At 50.0% G+C, this 16,144-nt stretch overlaps 1 protein-coding gene and 7 non-coding genes across 10 annotated transcripts; 4 read left to right on the top strand and 4 right to left on the bottom strand.

Moving 5' to 3' along the window:
- Nucleotides 1-927: 927 nt before the first annotated feature.
- Trnak-uuu (transfer RNA lysine (anticodon UUU)) lies at nt 928-1,000 on the top strand. Its single transcript has one exon. It is a non-coding gene; the product is annotated as a tRNA-Lys (tRNA).
- A 481-nt stretch (nt 1,001-1,481) lies between these two features.
- On the top strand, nt 1,482-1,553 carry Trnaq-cug (transfer RNA glutamine (anticodon CUG)). The gene has a single exon. It is a non-coding gene; the product is annotated as a tRNA-Gln (tRNA).
- A 438-nt stretch (nt 1,554-1,991) lies between these two features.
- On the bottom strand, nt 1,992-2,073 carry Trnal-uag (transfer RNA leucine (anticodon UAG)). The gene has a single exon. It is a non-coding gene; the product is annotated as a tRNA-Leu (tRNA).
- A 514-nt stretch (nt 2,074-2,587) lies between these two features.
- On the top strand, nt 2,588-2,674 carry Trnar-ucu (transfer RNA arginine (anticodon UCU)). Its single transcript is given in 2 exon segments — nt 2,588-2,624; nt 2,639-2,674. It is a non-coding gene; the product is annotated as a tRNA-Arg (tRNA).
- Nucleotides 2,675-3,206: 532 nt separating this feature from the next.
- On the bottom strand, nt 3,207-7,387 carry Hes7 (hes family bHLH transcription factor 7). Of its 3 annotated transcripts, none has more exons than XM_071603171.1 (5): nt 7,346-7,387; nt 6,703-6,769; nt 4,669-4,764; nt 3,978-4,065; nt 3,207-3,658 (listed from the first exon to the last, which is right to left on the bottom strand). In XM_071603171.1, the coding sequence occupies exons 3-5, from the start codon at nt 4,762-4,764 to the stop codon at nt 3,207-3,209; spliced, it is 636 nt and encodes a 211-aa protein (XP_071459272.1). In that variant the 5' UTR covers nt 6,703-6,769; nt 7,346-7,387. The 3 variants fall into 3 exon arrangements, with proteins under 3 accessions (XP_071459272.1, XP_071459271.1, XP_027802576.1); XM_071603170.1 differs by lacking the exon at nt 7,346-7,387 and adding an exon at nt 7,134-7,207; XM_027946775.3 differs by lacking the exons at nt 6,703-6,769; nt 7,346-7,387 and adding an exon at nt 5,692-6,278.
- Nucleotides 7,363-7,433, top strand: Trnag-gcc (transfer RNA glycine (anticodon GCC)). Its single transcript has one exon. It is a non-coding gene; the product is annotated as a tRNA-Gly (tRNA).
- Nucleotides 7,434-15,197: 7,764 nt separating this feature from the next.
- On the bottom strand, nt 15,198-15,279 carry Trnas-cga (transfer RNA serine (anticodon CGA)). Its single transcript has one exon. It is a non-coding gene; the product is annotated as a tRNA-Ser (tRNA).
- Nucleotides 15,280-15,749: 470 nt separating this feature from the next.
- Trnat-agu (transfer RNA threonine (anticodon AGU)) lies at nt 15,750-15,823 on the bottom strand. The gene has a single exon. It is a non-coding gene; the product is annotated as a tRNA-Thr (tRNA).
- Nucleotides 15,824-16,144: the final 321 nt, after the last annotated feature.

Here is a 16,144-nt window from a genome sequence, read left to right as displayed (position 1 = left end):
CCACAGACTTGCACCCTAATATTTGTTTGCTTGCACAGCCGGTCCCTCTGGCTGGCTCACCCAGATGAATATCAGAAGCCTGGGTCCACTGGGGAGGGAGGAACAAAGTTAGGGAGGAATGATGCCTGTATCATTGGAACATTGTTCTTCTCCTGGGACTCAGGAGACTCGACTGATCCCTGGGGCCTTTATATACCCGCTCCTCAATTTCCTCCAAGACCCTTTTCTCCTATCTCCCAGACAGAACTGAGCACAGAGGATCCGAATTCCTACACGTGAATCATCCCTGTGAATCACTCAGTATTCACAGGTGAGCCGCTTACGGTCATAAATCACACGTGACTATAACCACTTGCAGGTGAGTCGCAGACTCATCCCAGCATAGCACACCACGGGGAGGTCAGCAAAAGCTCTCCAACCACTCCGCACGCTCAGCTCTATCTCCAGCCTTTGGCACACCCGATCTCAGTTTCTCCCTTGGAAAAGGGCCGATGGAGAGAATAAAATAGAGTCCTAGTGCACAGCATCTAAAAGCCTCAAGTGGCATTCTTTTCGCTCTTGGTTCGCCCTCAGATTGCCGCCGGTGGGCGGGAGCCTGGGAGCCCGAGAGCCCGAGATTTCCAGGATGCAGGTCACAGGGGCCAGAGAGGAACCTTTTGGGAAGGAAAGGCTGTAGCCCGCAGCGGCCCCGCGCGGCCAGTCCGGGCATCTAAGGTTTCAGACTCCGCGAAGCTCCAGCCGGAGTTTCAGCCTTTAACAGCGTTCTAAAGAAGGAAAGTGAAAAAAGTTCAATTAGCTGCTGGTGCGCCACAACCATTTTCTCCAAGTGGGTGTCAGGGTCCTTTGCCTAAAAGCACACAGTTCTTACAAGCCTGCGCTTTCATACGAGAAACCTCTTATAGATAAGAGAAAGCGGATAGAGCAAGAGCCCGGATAGCTCAGTCGGTAGAGCATCAGACTTTTAATCTGAGGGTCCAGGGTTCAAGTCCCTGTTCGGGCGTCTGCTTTTTCTCCCCCTCCCACTATCTGTGAGGTTTGTTTTCGAATACAACTTACAGTTCTCCTTTGAACAAAAGCATGATAAAAAGAAAATATAGTACCTTCTTTTAAGAGGAAATGGTTTTAGGTGGGTCAGGGATTTATTTTCAAGAAAGTCGAACGAATGACCGAGGGAAAGTAGCAAAAGCTACGCAAATATATATTTAAATTTTCTAGTAACCATATCAAAAAGAGTAAAAAGAATAGAGTGAAATATCTTAATAATATATTTTACTTAACCCCATCTCCCGAATCTTATTTTAATATGCATTTCTAATAATTTTTTCCTTTTTTAGTACAGCCTTAAGCGTTAGACATTGACAGTACATATTTATTAATATTTCAGATGCTCAGTAACCAGGAGCGGTTGTTCGGGTTTCCGTAAATGACAAAATAGGGTGTTAAGTAATGTATATAATCTTCGAAGGAGGGCCCCAAAGAGGGGTTCCATGGTGTAATGGTTAGCACTCTGGACTCTGAATCCAGCGATCCGAGTTCAAATCTCGGTGGAACCTTAACTTTTCTTAGGTTTGATACCACTACATCCAATGTATTATTTGCTGATTTTGTGACATTCTCATGTGACCCGAAAGAAGCTACTTAAGACCTTTCTCTAAAGTCTTCAGACAGGATAGTTGCAGCTGCTATAACAGACATCCAAAGATAAATTACTGGATATTGAGATATTTAGGAAGTCGTGTTAATTTTGAGATAGTTATACTTGGGGACGATGTCAAAATGAAGACAACTATGAAATATAGGTTTACACAAACAGTTTCTGTCAGATCTTGGCTTGGGGCTTGGGGTATGGATGTATATCCACTATCTGCCTCGGAAACCAAAGAGAACAGTCAGCAGTTAAAACACCTCGATGGTCCCTGTAAAACTATACACCCCTGCTGTGCTCTTGGCACTCATTCACGATAATAAAGCTCAAGGGAAAAACTCTGGCCTGGCAGCGGTGGGATTCGAACCCACGCCTCCGAAGAGACTGGAGCCTAAATCCAGCGCCTTAGACCGCTCGGCCACGCTACCTGCATGGGAGCTTGTTGTCTTCGTTGTCCTCCTAAGAGAGCAGAAGGAAAATGGGGCTAGAGATGATAACGTTAAATTGACTAGTTTCCCTTTTCACATTTAAAACTCAAGAACAGGGAACCGTCGAGCCTCTGAACTGCATCGTGACAATGGCAAAACAAACCAAAAGACAGGGACTCAGAAATTTATAGCAAAACAAGTTTATTTAGTGGGGCTACGTGGGACTGGACTGCACCTGAGCTGGAAGCACTTTCCAAGCGGGCAGCCGAAGCTCTGCACTTGCTTGCTCGCTCCTGTTTGTTTGCTTTCCCTCCCTATTTCTGGAACACTTGTGCGCCCTCACTCCCACCTGGCGCACGTGCTTGAGCAACATACTCCTCCCCGGCTGGCCGCGGAGATCCTAACCATAGGCTCCTAACACGCCCCGCCCAATTTCCTGTCAACAACACTGTCATTCTGCCCCCTTCCCCCATGCTACTACCCGTAAGCTACGAGACGCCACCGCCCGCCAGGTGGCTCTGTGGCGCAATGGATAGCGCATTGGACTTCTAGTGACGAAAGAGCGATTCAAAGGTTGTGGGTTCGAATCCCACCAGAGTCGGTTTTATTTCAAGTTTGTTCTTTTCTCTCTGTCCGACCTTTTCCCCCTGCCCTATCTGCATTTTCGTCTTGGTCTCAGCTCCAACCTCAGTATCCGCTCTGCTCTCTTCTTTACTTACCTGTCTACCCCGGAGCTTGGGCCTTGGAGAGTAGGACTGGGGGTGGGAAACAGAAGGGAAGGGAAAGTGGGCGTGGACGCCGATATAAAGGCAGGCCCCCGGCTCCGGGACACACCGGGATTTAATAACCATTTTATTCCATGCACTAGGGACTCGGGAAGGGGCTGGGGCTGGGCTGGGGTTAGAAAGGTACAATCCTAGACGCGGGGTTGGGGGCAGGGAAAAGGGACAGGAACCAGGGAAATATATATTTATATAGATACTCTAATATAGACCACATTTCACCCGCGCGCTGAGCCCGCGCGCCCCGCCGCCCTCCCCAACACCTCGCCCGGATGCCCGGGTCCCTCTGCTGCCCTCCGGCTGGAGTCTCTACCCCTCCCCCAGCCCCCGCCCCCACCCCACCCCCAAAACTCAGGGCCAAGGTCTCCAGAAAGCGGGCGGCGGGAGTGGCGGGGCTTTGGGCGCCCCGTCTTGTTTGTAAGGCGGTGGAGGCGGCGGCAAAAGTCCGGTGAGGGGCGCCGGCGCGCCGGAATCCCAGGCGCGGGGGGAGCAGAGGGATGGGGACCAGGCGCAGCGCGGACTAGGGGGGCCCTGGTGCACTGGGGGGCGCTGGTGTAGCGCGGGGCCAAGGGCTGGTGCGGCGGGGTCCTGCGGTGGGCGCGGCGCTGGAGGCCTGGGATCTACCGGCTCGGGCCGGGGCGGTTTGGGGCGCAGGTAGCCTTGCAGCGCGGAGAAGAGCTGGGCTCGGGCGGCCGGGCTGGCATCATGCGCGAAGGCCGCCAAGCGGAGCAGGCACTCGCGGAAACCGGACAAGTAGCAGCTGGCGAGCGCCTCGGCGTCCTGGGCTGGGGACCGGGGAATCCCTGGAGCCGCGGCGGCGGGTGCGGCCGGCGGGAGGACAGGCGGGCAGGGCAGGGGCCCAGCAAGGGTGAGGGAAGGGGCGGGCGCAGAGATACCGAGATCAGACGGGCGCATAGAGACAGGAAGCCAGATGGATGTAAAGAGGGAGAAAATGACAGAGACACAGAGACAGACACGCGCGGGTGTTATTAACCTCGCCTAGGAGTAGAGTCGGCCACTCCCCAAGCCCACCGTCCACCGCAGGGCCCGCCCCAGCTTCCCCGTCCCGAGCCTCCAAACGTCCTCCCTCCCTCCCTCAGCTACCCGACCCCGGCGCTGTACCCGGGGACTCCACCCGGCTTCGCTCCCTCAAGTAGCCCACGGCGAACTCCAGTATCTCCGCTTTCTCCAGCTTCGGGTTCCGGAGGTTCTACAGACGGGAGGGGAGGGCGCAGAGACAGAAAAGGGTGGGGAGAGAGGGGGAAAGTGGCAGGGGGAAGAAGGGAGGGGCGGATACCGGAGCTGGGGGTGCCCCCGGAACGCAACTGCGCGCTGCCCATAGAACGCGCGACCGAATGTGGAGTGAGATGACCAAGAATGGTCCTGTCCCACCCTGAGACGAAAACTGTCCAGCCCCAGGGGATGAAACCAATACCCAATATGTGAGGAGATTTGAAAGAGCAACCCAGCGAGTGAAAACCACCGGCAGAACTGACGCTGGCTGATTTGGGGAATGTATGGAAAGGGGGCATTTAGAAACCCGAAGGTGAAACTGACCCACCCTGGGAGCGAAATTCACAGAACTTGAAAGGAAACTTACAGACCCGAGGGGTGGCGAAGAAGATTGCCCTCTGAGAATGAGAGGCGAGGGGGGGGGGGTCTGGGATAGGATTCCAAAGACGGGGCTCGGGTCAGGATGTCTTGGGGCCAGGGTGGCCAATCCAGCTTATGCCCCCCCCCCCCAATCCCAGTGGGAATCCCTTGGACGCAGGATCGGGTTGCTTGGGGGTCCGGGGCTGGTGGAGGGACTGACCTGGTCCCGGGTCCGCTCCAGCAGCAGCAGCCTCAGCTCTTCCAGGCTGCGGTTGATGCGGTCCCGGCGCCGCTTCTCCACAAGCGGCTTGAGCATCTGCGACCAGCGGGAAAGGGAGAGCGGGCCCACCGGACCGAGACTCAGCGCAGCCGCACCGGCGTCGGGATCCCGCCGCTGGGAGAGCCCCCTCCCACTCCTTGCCCAGGATCCCAGATTGACTAGGGCGGAGCCCATTCGTTCCACCTCCGCTCCCCCCCGCCCCCACCCCGACGCCCCTAGGATCCGCTTCTGTAGCTCGCCTCCTCTCTCTCCCGGATCTTCTGCATTCTCCTCTCTCAGTCTCGTCCTCCCTCCTCCCCTCTCTGTGTCTCTCCTCTTTTCTCTCTACGTCTCGATCTCGTGCGGTCTCTGTCTCAGTGGAGAACTTTGGAGACCCTCTTTGCGCCCAGGCAAGTGGGCCGCACGGTGCGGGGCTCAGAGCTGGCGGCCCTGAGTGTAGAAAGGGAGAAACCTAGCGCGACCGCGCCTCCTCCTCTCCCTCAAACCCGTCTAGGCCGTCACCCTTCTCCACTTGCTCACCCTAAAATCTTCAACCGGATCTCGAACCTCTGAAACAAAAACCCAGGGCTTTCTCTCCAAGACCGCCTTGGGCCAGTCCTGGCTCGCGGCCTAAGTGGTGAATGCCCATCCTCTTCTCTTTTTGTTCCTACCCTCAGCCCTTGACTGTATCCTCTTGGTTTTATTGAAATTCTAGCCCCCTCCCACTCCCTTAGGCCGTAAGGTGCTGAATGACCAGGTTATCCAGACCCCAAAAACTCTCCTTCCGCCGCCCACGCAGGTCCTACTCAGACACTACCTCCTTCACACTTTGCAGCTTCCTTTCCAGTTCCTGGTTCCCTGGGTCCCTTGGACACCTCTCCTATTTCAGCCCTGTGTCCCGGCCTCACCACCGACCCACTGTGTCAGTGCCCAGGTTCCCCGGCCGGACCAAGGACCTCTGCTCCCACCCCTCCCGCCTCTCACCTTGGGCCCGTCCCTATTCTCTGCTCGATCCCGGGTGACCATTGCTCCTCCGGACCCTGGCGCGGACCAGGTCTTTGCTTGTCTGGATTCTTATATCCCGCAGAGCCCGGGTAGGAGGGATAGAATACGGCCCCGCCCCCTTCAGCACCTAGATCCCACCCGGGAAAGACCCCGGCACGAGGCTCCCGGAAAGACTAGGAGTGAAAGGGGGAGGGGAACTGGCCTGGGAGTGTGGGAAGTGATGGGGAATGAGGCACCGGCTGGTATAAGGACCATAAGGCTGTATAAAGAGGCGGGACCCAGCTGAAAGGAGGAGGCTATTAGGGGTAGAGGGAGTTTTAAGTAATTCAGGACAGACTTCACTTAAGGATGAAATTCGGAGTTCTCCTAGAATTGCAGCCTTTTTGTAGGCTCATTGTACCCCCACTAGCACTGAAATAAAAACACTTCTCAGCCTCCAAACTGAATATTATACACCTTTTCCCCCAAGTACCTCTCCTGCTTCCTATAGAGAGCAACCCAACTGTGCTGGGCCTCTGTCTGGGAGTGGAAAAAGCGCTCTGTTCTAAATCAATTACATTCACTTATCCAATATCTTGCACCCTCATTGTGCACAAGGGCCACTAATCTAGGTTTGGACAGTTCATATGAACAAGAGGCCTAGTTTATCCCGCAGATCTAGTGGAAAAGCAGCCGTTATAGAAACAAAGTGAAGTAGGTACTCTGAGAAAAGTACCTTGACTGAGGATGGACAGGGGGAACTTCAAAGAAGAAGAATCTAGTCTTTAAAGTGTTAAATCTATTCTTTAAAGAATTTAGTCTTTAAAGTATGGAGAGGAGTAAAGATCTTTCCACTTACAAATATTTGGTTTAAAACTAAATTCACTGCCCGGACACCTTACACAAGTGTGCCTGAGTTGCCTGCTTCTGGAGGACCCTCCTGACTGTAGGGGAGCAGGAAGTTTTCCTAAAAAAGAAAGAAAAGGATACAAAAAGAGAATCAACACCTACCTCAAACCAAGAACATGACCCTCTGCAGAAAGACCGGTGAACACTTGGAGACTTCAGGACGAAATACCTGAGAAGAAAAATCAAAAATTTGATGAGCCATCACAAGAGTGACAGTGACAAGGACACAGAAAGACAGGGTTACTGATAGAGATGGAAGATAGCTGTGGAGTCAGAGACAAGTGGAGCTGCCTCCAAACCCTTCCAGCGCCCCTCCACATCTTGGTATTTTCGCGGAGCCTGTCTTACCAAAGTCCTAGTCTGAACGGGCCAAGTCCTTGAGAAGGGGGCTTCCATTTGGAATCAGGGCTCCCCACCTCCCGGTACACCCCACAACCCCCTACCTGGGCCAAATGGGAACGCAGATGTATGGCCCCATCCGCCCCCGCGGCCCCCCTCCTTGGGAACCTGGGCTCGGGTTGAGTTTTTCTCACCTGCACGCGAGGCTCGGGGCCCTGGGCTGTTCGCACCCGGGTGTGGGGCCGCCCCTGGCCATATGGACTGGTTTTATGGCCGGGTGGCCGGATCCAGGAGGGAGGAAGAATGACCTGGCGTTCCACCCACGTTAACCATTAGGGGCCTCTCCTTCCTTGAGCCCAGGGCTTACATTTGCATCAGTCTTTCCAGGCTCAACTAAGATACTCACAAGCCTTCTTCCTGTCTGCATTGGTGGTTCAGTGGTAGAATTCTCGCCTGCCACGCGGGAGGCCCGGGTTCGATTCCCGGCCAATGCACAGTCTCTCTTTTCTCTGTTTCCCGAAGGGGAAGGAATATGTTTGATGATATTTCTAAAACGCACAATGCACAATCTCCTTTTTTCCTTTTCCTCTGTCTCCGAAGGGGAAGGAACGTATTTGATGATATTTCTAAAAAAAATCTTTCTTTAAACATTTCTACCGAACATTTAAATGCAGCCTCTGACTCTCTAGACCCAAATTCCGCACGTCCTCCGACTTCCCTTCTCTCAACTGGGGATCCTACTGCCTCCACACCCCTTTCTCCTCCCGTGGCCTGCACTTCCACAGGCGTGACCCTGAGAAAGGACCCGGCCCTCGGATCCCCACCCCGGGGGTCCAAGCGGCCCTCGGCGGGGGAGGAGCGAGGTCTCCCCGCCCTCCTCCCTCTTCCCACTTCTCTTCCTTTCGCTTTATTTCCTGTTCTTTAAAGCGTGCTTCCTTTTCCCGTGTCCCTGGGACGTCGGGCCTTTTTTTTTTTTTTTTTTTTTTTCCCTTGCTGTCTTTCGGGTCTCTGAATGCCTCTTGGTGACTCTATTTCTGGATCTCTCACGTTCTTTCAGGTTTCTTAGCGATTTCTTGGGTTCCTCCGTGGTCTCTCCGGTCTTTGCATCTGTGTCTGTCTCTCTCGGGTTTCTGGGATTCTCTCGTCCTGTCTCTGGGTCTCTTCGGGATGTCTCGTCGTCTCTCCAGATCTCTGTAGCCTCCCGGGACTCTGCGCTCCCACGCTCCCGCGGTGGGCCGGGAAGCTCGCTCGCTCGCACCTCCAGGTTCCTGACACCTCCCCGCCCCGCCCCTTCCCGGCTGCTTTGATCCCGCACGCGTCGCGCCAGCAGGCGGGCTGGCGGGCGCATGGCCACCTGCCGCGGCCACTTGGGAGCCAGGCCAGGGGCGGCCCGGGTCTCCTGGACTAGCCGCGCTAGCTTTCCGCTTGATTCCAGCTCGTCCCGCCTTCCAGCGCCTTCCGCCTCCCTCCGCGTCCCTCCTCCTGACAGTGTCTCCCATTGCTGCTGGGGCTTCTGTGGGCCCAGGTTTCCTGTTCTTTGAGTCTGGGTCCGGTCTTTGTCTATCTCAGTCTCTCCTCTCTTGGTCCGTTTCTTTTCTCTGCTTTCTGTCTCCTGTCTCTTTCAGCATATTTCATCTAAGCAGAGGTCTGAGTCTCCGTCTAGATTGTGTCAGTAACTGGCAATACTGTCTTTTCAGCTCTGAGCTGTGACAGTGGCCCCAGGAGGGAACTGTAAAACAATCTGGGCATCTGTATGTCTATAAGCGCAGCTGCTATATTTATTCACTCAGCCTATATTTATACAGTGCCTCTTATGTTGGGCATTGGGAGCCCACGGGATCTGGGCTCCCCTGAGGCTTCCATTATAGTGGGGGACAAGGAGACAGAAAATGATCAAGAAGGAAGAAAATATAATTCAGATGGTTATAAAGTTGTGAGGAGTGGAGGACGATTTTTGGTAATGAGAGTGTGGTGCTATGTTTTGTACAGGTGGTCAGAGACAACCTCTATGAAGAGGTGATAATTTGACCAGGCCATGAATCCAGGCAAAAGGAACAGCAAATACGAAGTCCCTGAGATAGGAAAGGGCTTTGATCGAAGCAGCTAGATAAAGAGGGCCAAAGAACCTAGGACAGAGAATTTGGGAGTGGCAAAAATAATACGGGAGGGTCAGGCATGGCCCAACACACAGAATTTTGGAGGCTCCCAGAGAGTTTGGGTTTTAGTCTAAGTGCAATGGGGAGCCAGTGGAGAATCTTCATCAGGACAGGCATATTCTCCAACTTATGTTTAAAAGATCATTTTTGAGGGCTGGGGTTGTGGCTTAATAGTAGAGTGCTTGCCTAGCTCGTGGGAGGCACTGGGTTCAATCCTCAGCATCACATAAAAATAAGTAAATAAAATAAAAATATTTTGTCCAACGACAACTAAAAAAATTTTTTTGAACTGATTGTAATTGTGCAGGCCTATATATAGTTCCAGGTACTCTAGTTCCTGGGCAGCTTGGGCAACATGAGACCTCCCTAATGGGGAAAAAAAAAAGGCATCCTAACTAGATCCATTGTTCTTCTATTTGCCATACTCTGTCTCCCCCACCTCACTGTGGGAGGGGGTCTTCCCTGCTACCCAGGCTGATTTCTCCACCCCCACTGGGTCTACTCACAACCCTGGGGTCTGCATTATTCCCATCAGCATCCAAAGTGCTACAGATTGTTTGAGGAAAAAAAAGGTATGAAATGCTCATTTTGAAAAGCAGAAAAATAAGCTTCCAAGCCCTTTAGGAGACTATGGCTTTCTAAGCAGGCTGACAGCTGCTTTGCAATATACAACAAGAATTTCAAGTTTTCATTCACCATGAAACTAATGAAATCCAGGATCACTCACTTACACAGACTCTGGGAGCACTCCAGCAAGCTGTTCACCAGGTCATAGGTTTCTGTAAATTTTTGCAAACATTATATATTTTAAGTGCAAGTGGTAAAGACCAATCTTTTTTCTACTCCAGCTGCCCCTCCATTGTATCCTCCCCGTTGTGTTGGAATGGCTGTGTACATTTCGGAGTTCTCGTTATGGAGAAGATAAGGTGTGAAAACATCAGATTTGCAGTTTCCTGGGTTATGTTTCTGTGATTTGTAGTTATTCTCACATTGTTATTTTAAAGTTCTTAGCACTCTAAGTACCTGGATAGTTAGAGGAGTAGCAAGATTTGAAATATATAGAGGCAGTAGCTAGTCTTTGGAAAGTATAGAGGTACAGTTAATTAATACAAGTAAGTTGTTTTTCTGGACTTTGTAGAATTTGTCAGCTTTTATTTTTAATTTATTATCTTTTTTTTTTTAATGTGGTACTGGGCATCATACCCAGGGACGATTTACCCCTAAGCTACATCCCCAGCCCTTTTTATCTTTTATTTTGAGACAGGGTCTTGCAAAGTTGCCCAAACTGTCTTCAAACTTGCCATCTTCCTACCTCAGCCTCCCAAGTTGCTGAGATTATAGGCATGTATCACCACACCTTGCTGTTGTTGTTATTGTTGTCGTTGTTATAACCAGGGATTGAACCCAGGGTGTTTAACCACTAAGCCACATCCCCAGCCCTTTTTTATAATTTATTTTGAGACAGGGAGACAGGGAGGGTCTTAGGGCCTTGCTAAATTGCTAAGGCTGGCTTTGAATTCTTTTTATTTATTTGTTTTTTTTTAAGAGAGAGAGAGAGAGAATTTATTTATTTATTTTTAGTTTTTCGGCGGACACAACATCTTTGTTTGTATGTGGTGCTGAGGATCGACCCTGGGCCGCACGCATGCCAGACGAGCGCGCTACCGCTTGAGCCACATCCCCAGCCCCTATTTATTATTTTTTTAACATATGACTGCAGAATACATTATAATTCATATTATACATATAGAGCACAATTTTTCATATCTCTGGTTGTATATAAAGTATATTCACACCAATTTGTGTCTTCTTACATGTACTTTGGATAATGATGTTCATCACATTCCACCATCATTTCTAACCCCCATCCTCTCCCTTCCCCCTCCCATCCCTCGGCCCTATGGCTTTGAATTCTCGATCCTCCTGCCTCAGCCTCCAGAGCTGCTGAAATTACAAGCATGTGTCACTGCACCCAGCTCATTATTATTTTGATACTTGACCTTGGTATGTTGCCCAGGCTGATCTCTACCTCTTGGGCCCAAGCAATTCTCCCACCTTAGTCTTCCAAGTAGCTGGGATGACAGGAGCACACCATTTCATCCAGCTATTTATTAACCTTTTAAATTGGTAAATTGTTGTGCTTTTGTTTTATTCTAAATGCTAGTTTTTATACCTGTTTATGATGATGATGAGGATGATGATGATGCAGCAAGTTTCAGGCCCTCAAAATCTAGAGCTGGAGCTGGGGTTGTAGCTCAGTGGTAGAGCATTTGCCAAGACATGTGAGGCACTGGGTTCCATCCTCAGCACCACATAAAAATAAATAATTAAAGGTATTGTGTTCATCTACAAAAAAAAAAAAAAAAATCTTTAAAAACCAAGAGCTGCTGCAGGGTGAAATGAGTTGAATGGACTGGGTAATCTCAGGTCCAGACATGGCCTCTGAGGATGCCCCCTATTCCTGTCCCCACTGTGTATGTGTGTGAGGGTGTCTGTTGGGGAGGGTGTGTTTCCAAGTGGCTTTAAATGGCTCTGTTAGCAAGGGCCTATGTCTGTAAACACAGTGGTCTTTCCCTGGCTGCCCTCCAACAGTGGGCTACACTGGGGCTTGGGGAGGAGAGCTGGAGTCCCACATGTGACGGGGCAGCAGAGGGTGGGAAGGAACAGAGACAGCTGGTGAAGTGATCCAGCTTCCCCTCTCCTACTGTGCTTCTCCTCAAGCCTGGGTTTCAGGGCTCTGCTCCTCCCTCTTCAGTTCTTCAAAGGGAAGGCTAGTTTCCTGGGACCCCCTGGGTCCTGGGTAGGAGAGTGTGGAGGGTGGGGACTGGGAAGTAGAAGGACTAGTGTCCTGAGCCAAGGGCTGAATCCAGAGAGATTTCTAAGCCCACCAGGCAAACTTTTGTTGTCCTGTCTCTCTCTACTTACCTTAGGTAGGAGTCAAAACTAAGAGGAGAGCTGGGTGTGGTGGGTTTACATGTGATCCCAGTTACTTTGGAGGCTGAGAAAGGAGAATTGTAAATTCTGGGCTACTCTGGGCCACTCAGAGAGACCCTGTCTCAGAATGAAAAGTAAAAGGACCAGGGATGGGACAGTGGTTGTAGCTCAGTGGTGGAGTGCTTGCCTACATTTGTGAGGCACTGGGTTTGATCCTTGGTACTATGTAAAAATAAATAAATAAAGGTGGAAAGAGAGGGAGAGAGAGAGGAGGGGGAGAGAGAGAGAAAGGAAGGAAGGATGGAAGGAAGGAAGAAAGAAAGAAAGAAAGAGAAAGAAAGAAAGGAAGGAAGGAAGGAAGGAAGAAAGAAAGAAAGAAAGAAAGAGGGAGGGAGGCTGGGGGATATAGCTCATTGGTGCAGCCCCCTGCTTTCAACCCCCAGTACCAAAACAAATAAACAAAAAAAAATTAAGAGAGGAGACCCAGGCAGACAAGGGCCAGAAGCTGTGAAGAGTCCTCTTCTACAAAAGAACCCTAACATTTTTTCTTTTCTTTTTTCAGTGCTGGAGATTGAAACCAGGGACACTTTACCCCTGAACTATATCCACAGATCACTTTATTTTTTATTTTGAGAAAGGGTTTAAGTTGCTAAGAGTCTTGCTAAATTACTCAGGCTGGCCTATGAACTTGTTATTCTCCTGCCTCAAACTTCCCAGTCACTGGGATTGCTGAAATTGCTGGGATTGCAGGTAGGGGCCACTGGAACCCAGCCTGCTGTAGCCCCTTGGTACTGTATCTTTTTGATATTTATTCTTTGAGCACTTCTTTGCTTTCTGTTGCAACAAAATGTCTCAAAATAATCTTATAATTCTCCAGATTCAGGGCTGGAATCAACCTTTTCTCCAAGTTCATTTCAGTAGAGAACAGTATTTGGTAGCTAAGATGGAGGCTCTTGGTGTGCTCATTGCTACTGGTGTATGATTGCTTCTAGACTCACTCAGTGTTCAGAGCTAGGGTGTGTGTGTGTGTGTGTGTGTGTGTGTGTGTGTGTGTATACATTTATTTCTATACCTATATGCACATTAAAACCATTAATTCACATTGACATCCCCATTGGAAAAAATTATTTTCCCCCTTTGGGAAATTAGGAGAGGAATGACAGAGTCTTATTCATTTTTTTATAAGGATCAACCTCTCTGCCTAATGTGTTACGAACACACCATCGTGGAACTAGGGATAAGAATGGAAACCAGGAAATAATTTAGCTGATCTTGCAATAATCTAAGTGAGAGTGGAGAGTGGTTTGGACCAGGGCAGAGTGGTGAATGTAGTGACAAGTAGTCAGATTTTTGACACATTTTGAAAAGAAACTGCAGACTGATTAAATGTGGAGTGTGAGAAAAAGAAGAATCGGGGATGATTATGGAGATTTTAGTCTAACCAGTTGAGGGATTGGAATTTCAAATGGAAAGACTACAGATGAAGCAGCTTTTGGGGAGAAGACCAGGAGTAGAATTTACACATTTTAAGTTAGTGGTTCCTACTAGATATCTAAGTGTAGGTGACAAATGGGCAACAGGAAAGAAGCATCTGTAATTCAGGGGAACGTTCTGGAGTTAGAGATGCAAATGTGGGATGATTTAGCCACAGGTCTGGAGATCACCAAGGTAGTGAGTACAGGTAGAGAAAAGATTCAGTTGAAAGACTGAGCTTTGGAACCAAACATTTAGAGATGCAGCTGACGAGAAACCAGCAAAGGAGTCTGTGATCAAGCTGCTAGTGAAGAAGGAATATCAGAGGGGTGTGGTGGCCTACAAGGCCAGAGAAGAGTGTATTACTAAAAGAGAGTACAGGACTGGGGCTGTAGCTATAGCTCAGTGGTAGAGCACTCCCCTGAGTACAAGGGCTGGCTTCAGTTCCTAGCACCCCAAGAAAAGAGAGAGGCATCTGTGTCAAGTGTTGCTAACTAGTTTAGAGATGGATGGATTTAGCAATGTGATGGTCATTTGGTAAGTAACCCCAACCAGGGAAGCCTTGGTGTAGGAAAGAACACCTGGTTGGAGAGGGCTCACCGTAGAATGGGAGGCTGGAGACAGTATATCTTATTATGCTTGTTGTAGAGAGGAGCAGAGAAATTAAGTGGTAGTTGGAGGAGCGTGTGGTGACAAGATAGAGTCTGTTTTCTGTTACTATCCCTCAATAACATGGACTGGATAATTTATAAAGTTTTATTTAGCTCATGGTTTGGGAGGCTGGGAAGTGCAAGAGTGTGGCATTGGCATCTGCTGGGCAATCTGATGAGGGCCATCATATGGTGAGACAGCAAATGAGCAAGTGTGCTCCTAGGCCGCGATGGTTCTCTTCCTCTTTTTATAAAGCTACTAATGTCACTGTTGGGACCCCAATCTCATGACCTTCTCTAATCCTAATTACCTCCCAAAGACCCCACCTCCAATCAACAAGTGAAATTGGGGATTGAGGTTCCAACACGTGCACTTCTGGGGGACGCGTTTAAGTCTCAGTAGATGGGTTTTGTTGTCTTGATTGTTCTAAATGAGAGAAATTACAATGTCTGGTAGGAAAATCCAGGAGAGAGGGAAATTTGATGGTATAGGAAAAAAGCAATGTTCTTGAGTGGGCCCAAGAGGGTGGGAAATCTAATAGGTCTAGAGGTTCCATAGTTCAGTGGAAGGGTTCTCCTACAGGTCCGAGAGGGAAAGGAAGTCTGTGGTCAGGCTTAGGCAGGTGGGTAGGTAAGTAGCGGGGTTGAGGATGTCCGTGGGAAATTGTTCAGAATGCTTTATTTTCTCAGTGACACGGGAGGTAAAGCAGAAGAGAGATGAAGAGAATCGTGGCTGTAGTGAGAGAAGAAATGAAATAGTCGTATAGATCAGAAGGAGGCTGAACGGATTAGGGAAATGTAATCTAATTGCTTAGTAGCAACAAGAAATCGAAAATTGAATTATGAATCGAAATTGGCCATAAAAAGGCTTTTGCAGGTTGGTAGGAGGCTGAGCCTCGGAAGAGGGCGCTGGCAGGATGGTCCGGGGTTGATTACCTGTGATCTTCTCAAGACTTTGGGAAGCTTCTTCAAGGGAAGGAAAGGCCTAGAAAACAAACTAGTTACCTCCTTTAGAGGAGGCCATACCCACTGCCAAAATTACCAACGCTGTGAGCAGGATTCGAACCTGCGCGGGGAGACCCCATTGGATTTCGAGTCCAACGCCTTAACCACTCGGCCATCACAGCCGCGTGCGGCCTCGGGCCTGCGCAACTATAGCTGCCTATCAACGTGCCCGCCTCCTGCCCGCCTAGTCCCTCTGGCTGGAGATGACTGCGCGCGTGCGCCCAGGATGAGGCGTGGATTCCCGCCTTGACCAAGTTAGCATCGGGGTTGCAGTGGTAGCTTCCCTTGACCTGCCTCCCCTCCTGCAGTCACAGTATGTCCTCAACAAAACAAGCCCAAGTCAGAGTTGTTCCCCACGTCCTTGGGGGAAGATAATGGGACGAGAGGGCCACGGATTATGGATTTCCAAGGCGATAATTAAGGATTGTTTTAGTCTCCAAATACACACTAAAAGTGCACGGGAACAGAATCCCAAAGAGGTATTAACTTGCTAAGAAGAAGAATTTCTTGACAGGGTGCGACAGATAGCGTTTGCAAGACCGGGGTTATTCATTCTCATCGCAGCAATAATATACCATACACTCACTGGGCCAGGCACCGCTGGGATTCGAACCCAGGATCTCCTGTTTACTAGACAGGCGCTTTAACCAGCTAAGCCACGGCGCCGCCGACGCATGGGTTGTGCCTCGCGATAGATCAGGTGTTAGTGGGCTCCAGCATGTGGTGAACCACTCCCAATTTTAATGGAATTCCAGTGATTTCCTTTTCAGGTTGAGCCCCGCTCCACCCTCCTTGAATGGGTACCTTACTCAATGTGCCTTAGTTATCTAATCTCCTGTGTGATGACCAAGATACTAAAATAAAAGTTAAACTCTCTACTGCCTCAGGGCACCGCAGGGTTAAGAGGGCTTCCTCCAGCCCCTAAGATCGTGACCCATGGTTGAAGCTTGCCCAGGTCCTTTTACTTCCCAGGACAAACCCAGCGGA

This window comes from Marmota flaviventris, chromosome 17 (assembly GCF_047511675.1).
Source record: "Marmota flaviventris isolate mMarFla1 chromosome 17, mMarFla1.hap1, whole genome shotgun sequence".
Classification (NCBI taxonomy): Eukaryota; Metazoa; Chordata; class Mammalia; order Rodentia; family Sciuridae; genus Marmota; species Marmota flaviventris.
This window is presented reverse-complemented; position numbering and strand designations above follow the sequence as displayed.

Coding starts and splice junctions, on each gene's coding strand:
- Hes7 (XM_071603170.1), bottom strand. CDS start 7,195: ATGGCCAGGGGCGGCCCCACACCCGGGTGCGAACAGCCCAGGGCCCCG. Junction 4,765..6,702: donor GGTCATGTTCTTGGTTTGAG/GTAGGTGTTGAT, acceptor CGCTGGTCGCAG/ATGCTCAAGCCGCTTGTGGA. Junction 3,659..3,977: donor AAGCCGGGTGGAGTCCCCGG/GTACAGCGCCGG, acceptor CCGCGGCTCCAG/GGATTCCCCGGTCCCCAGCC.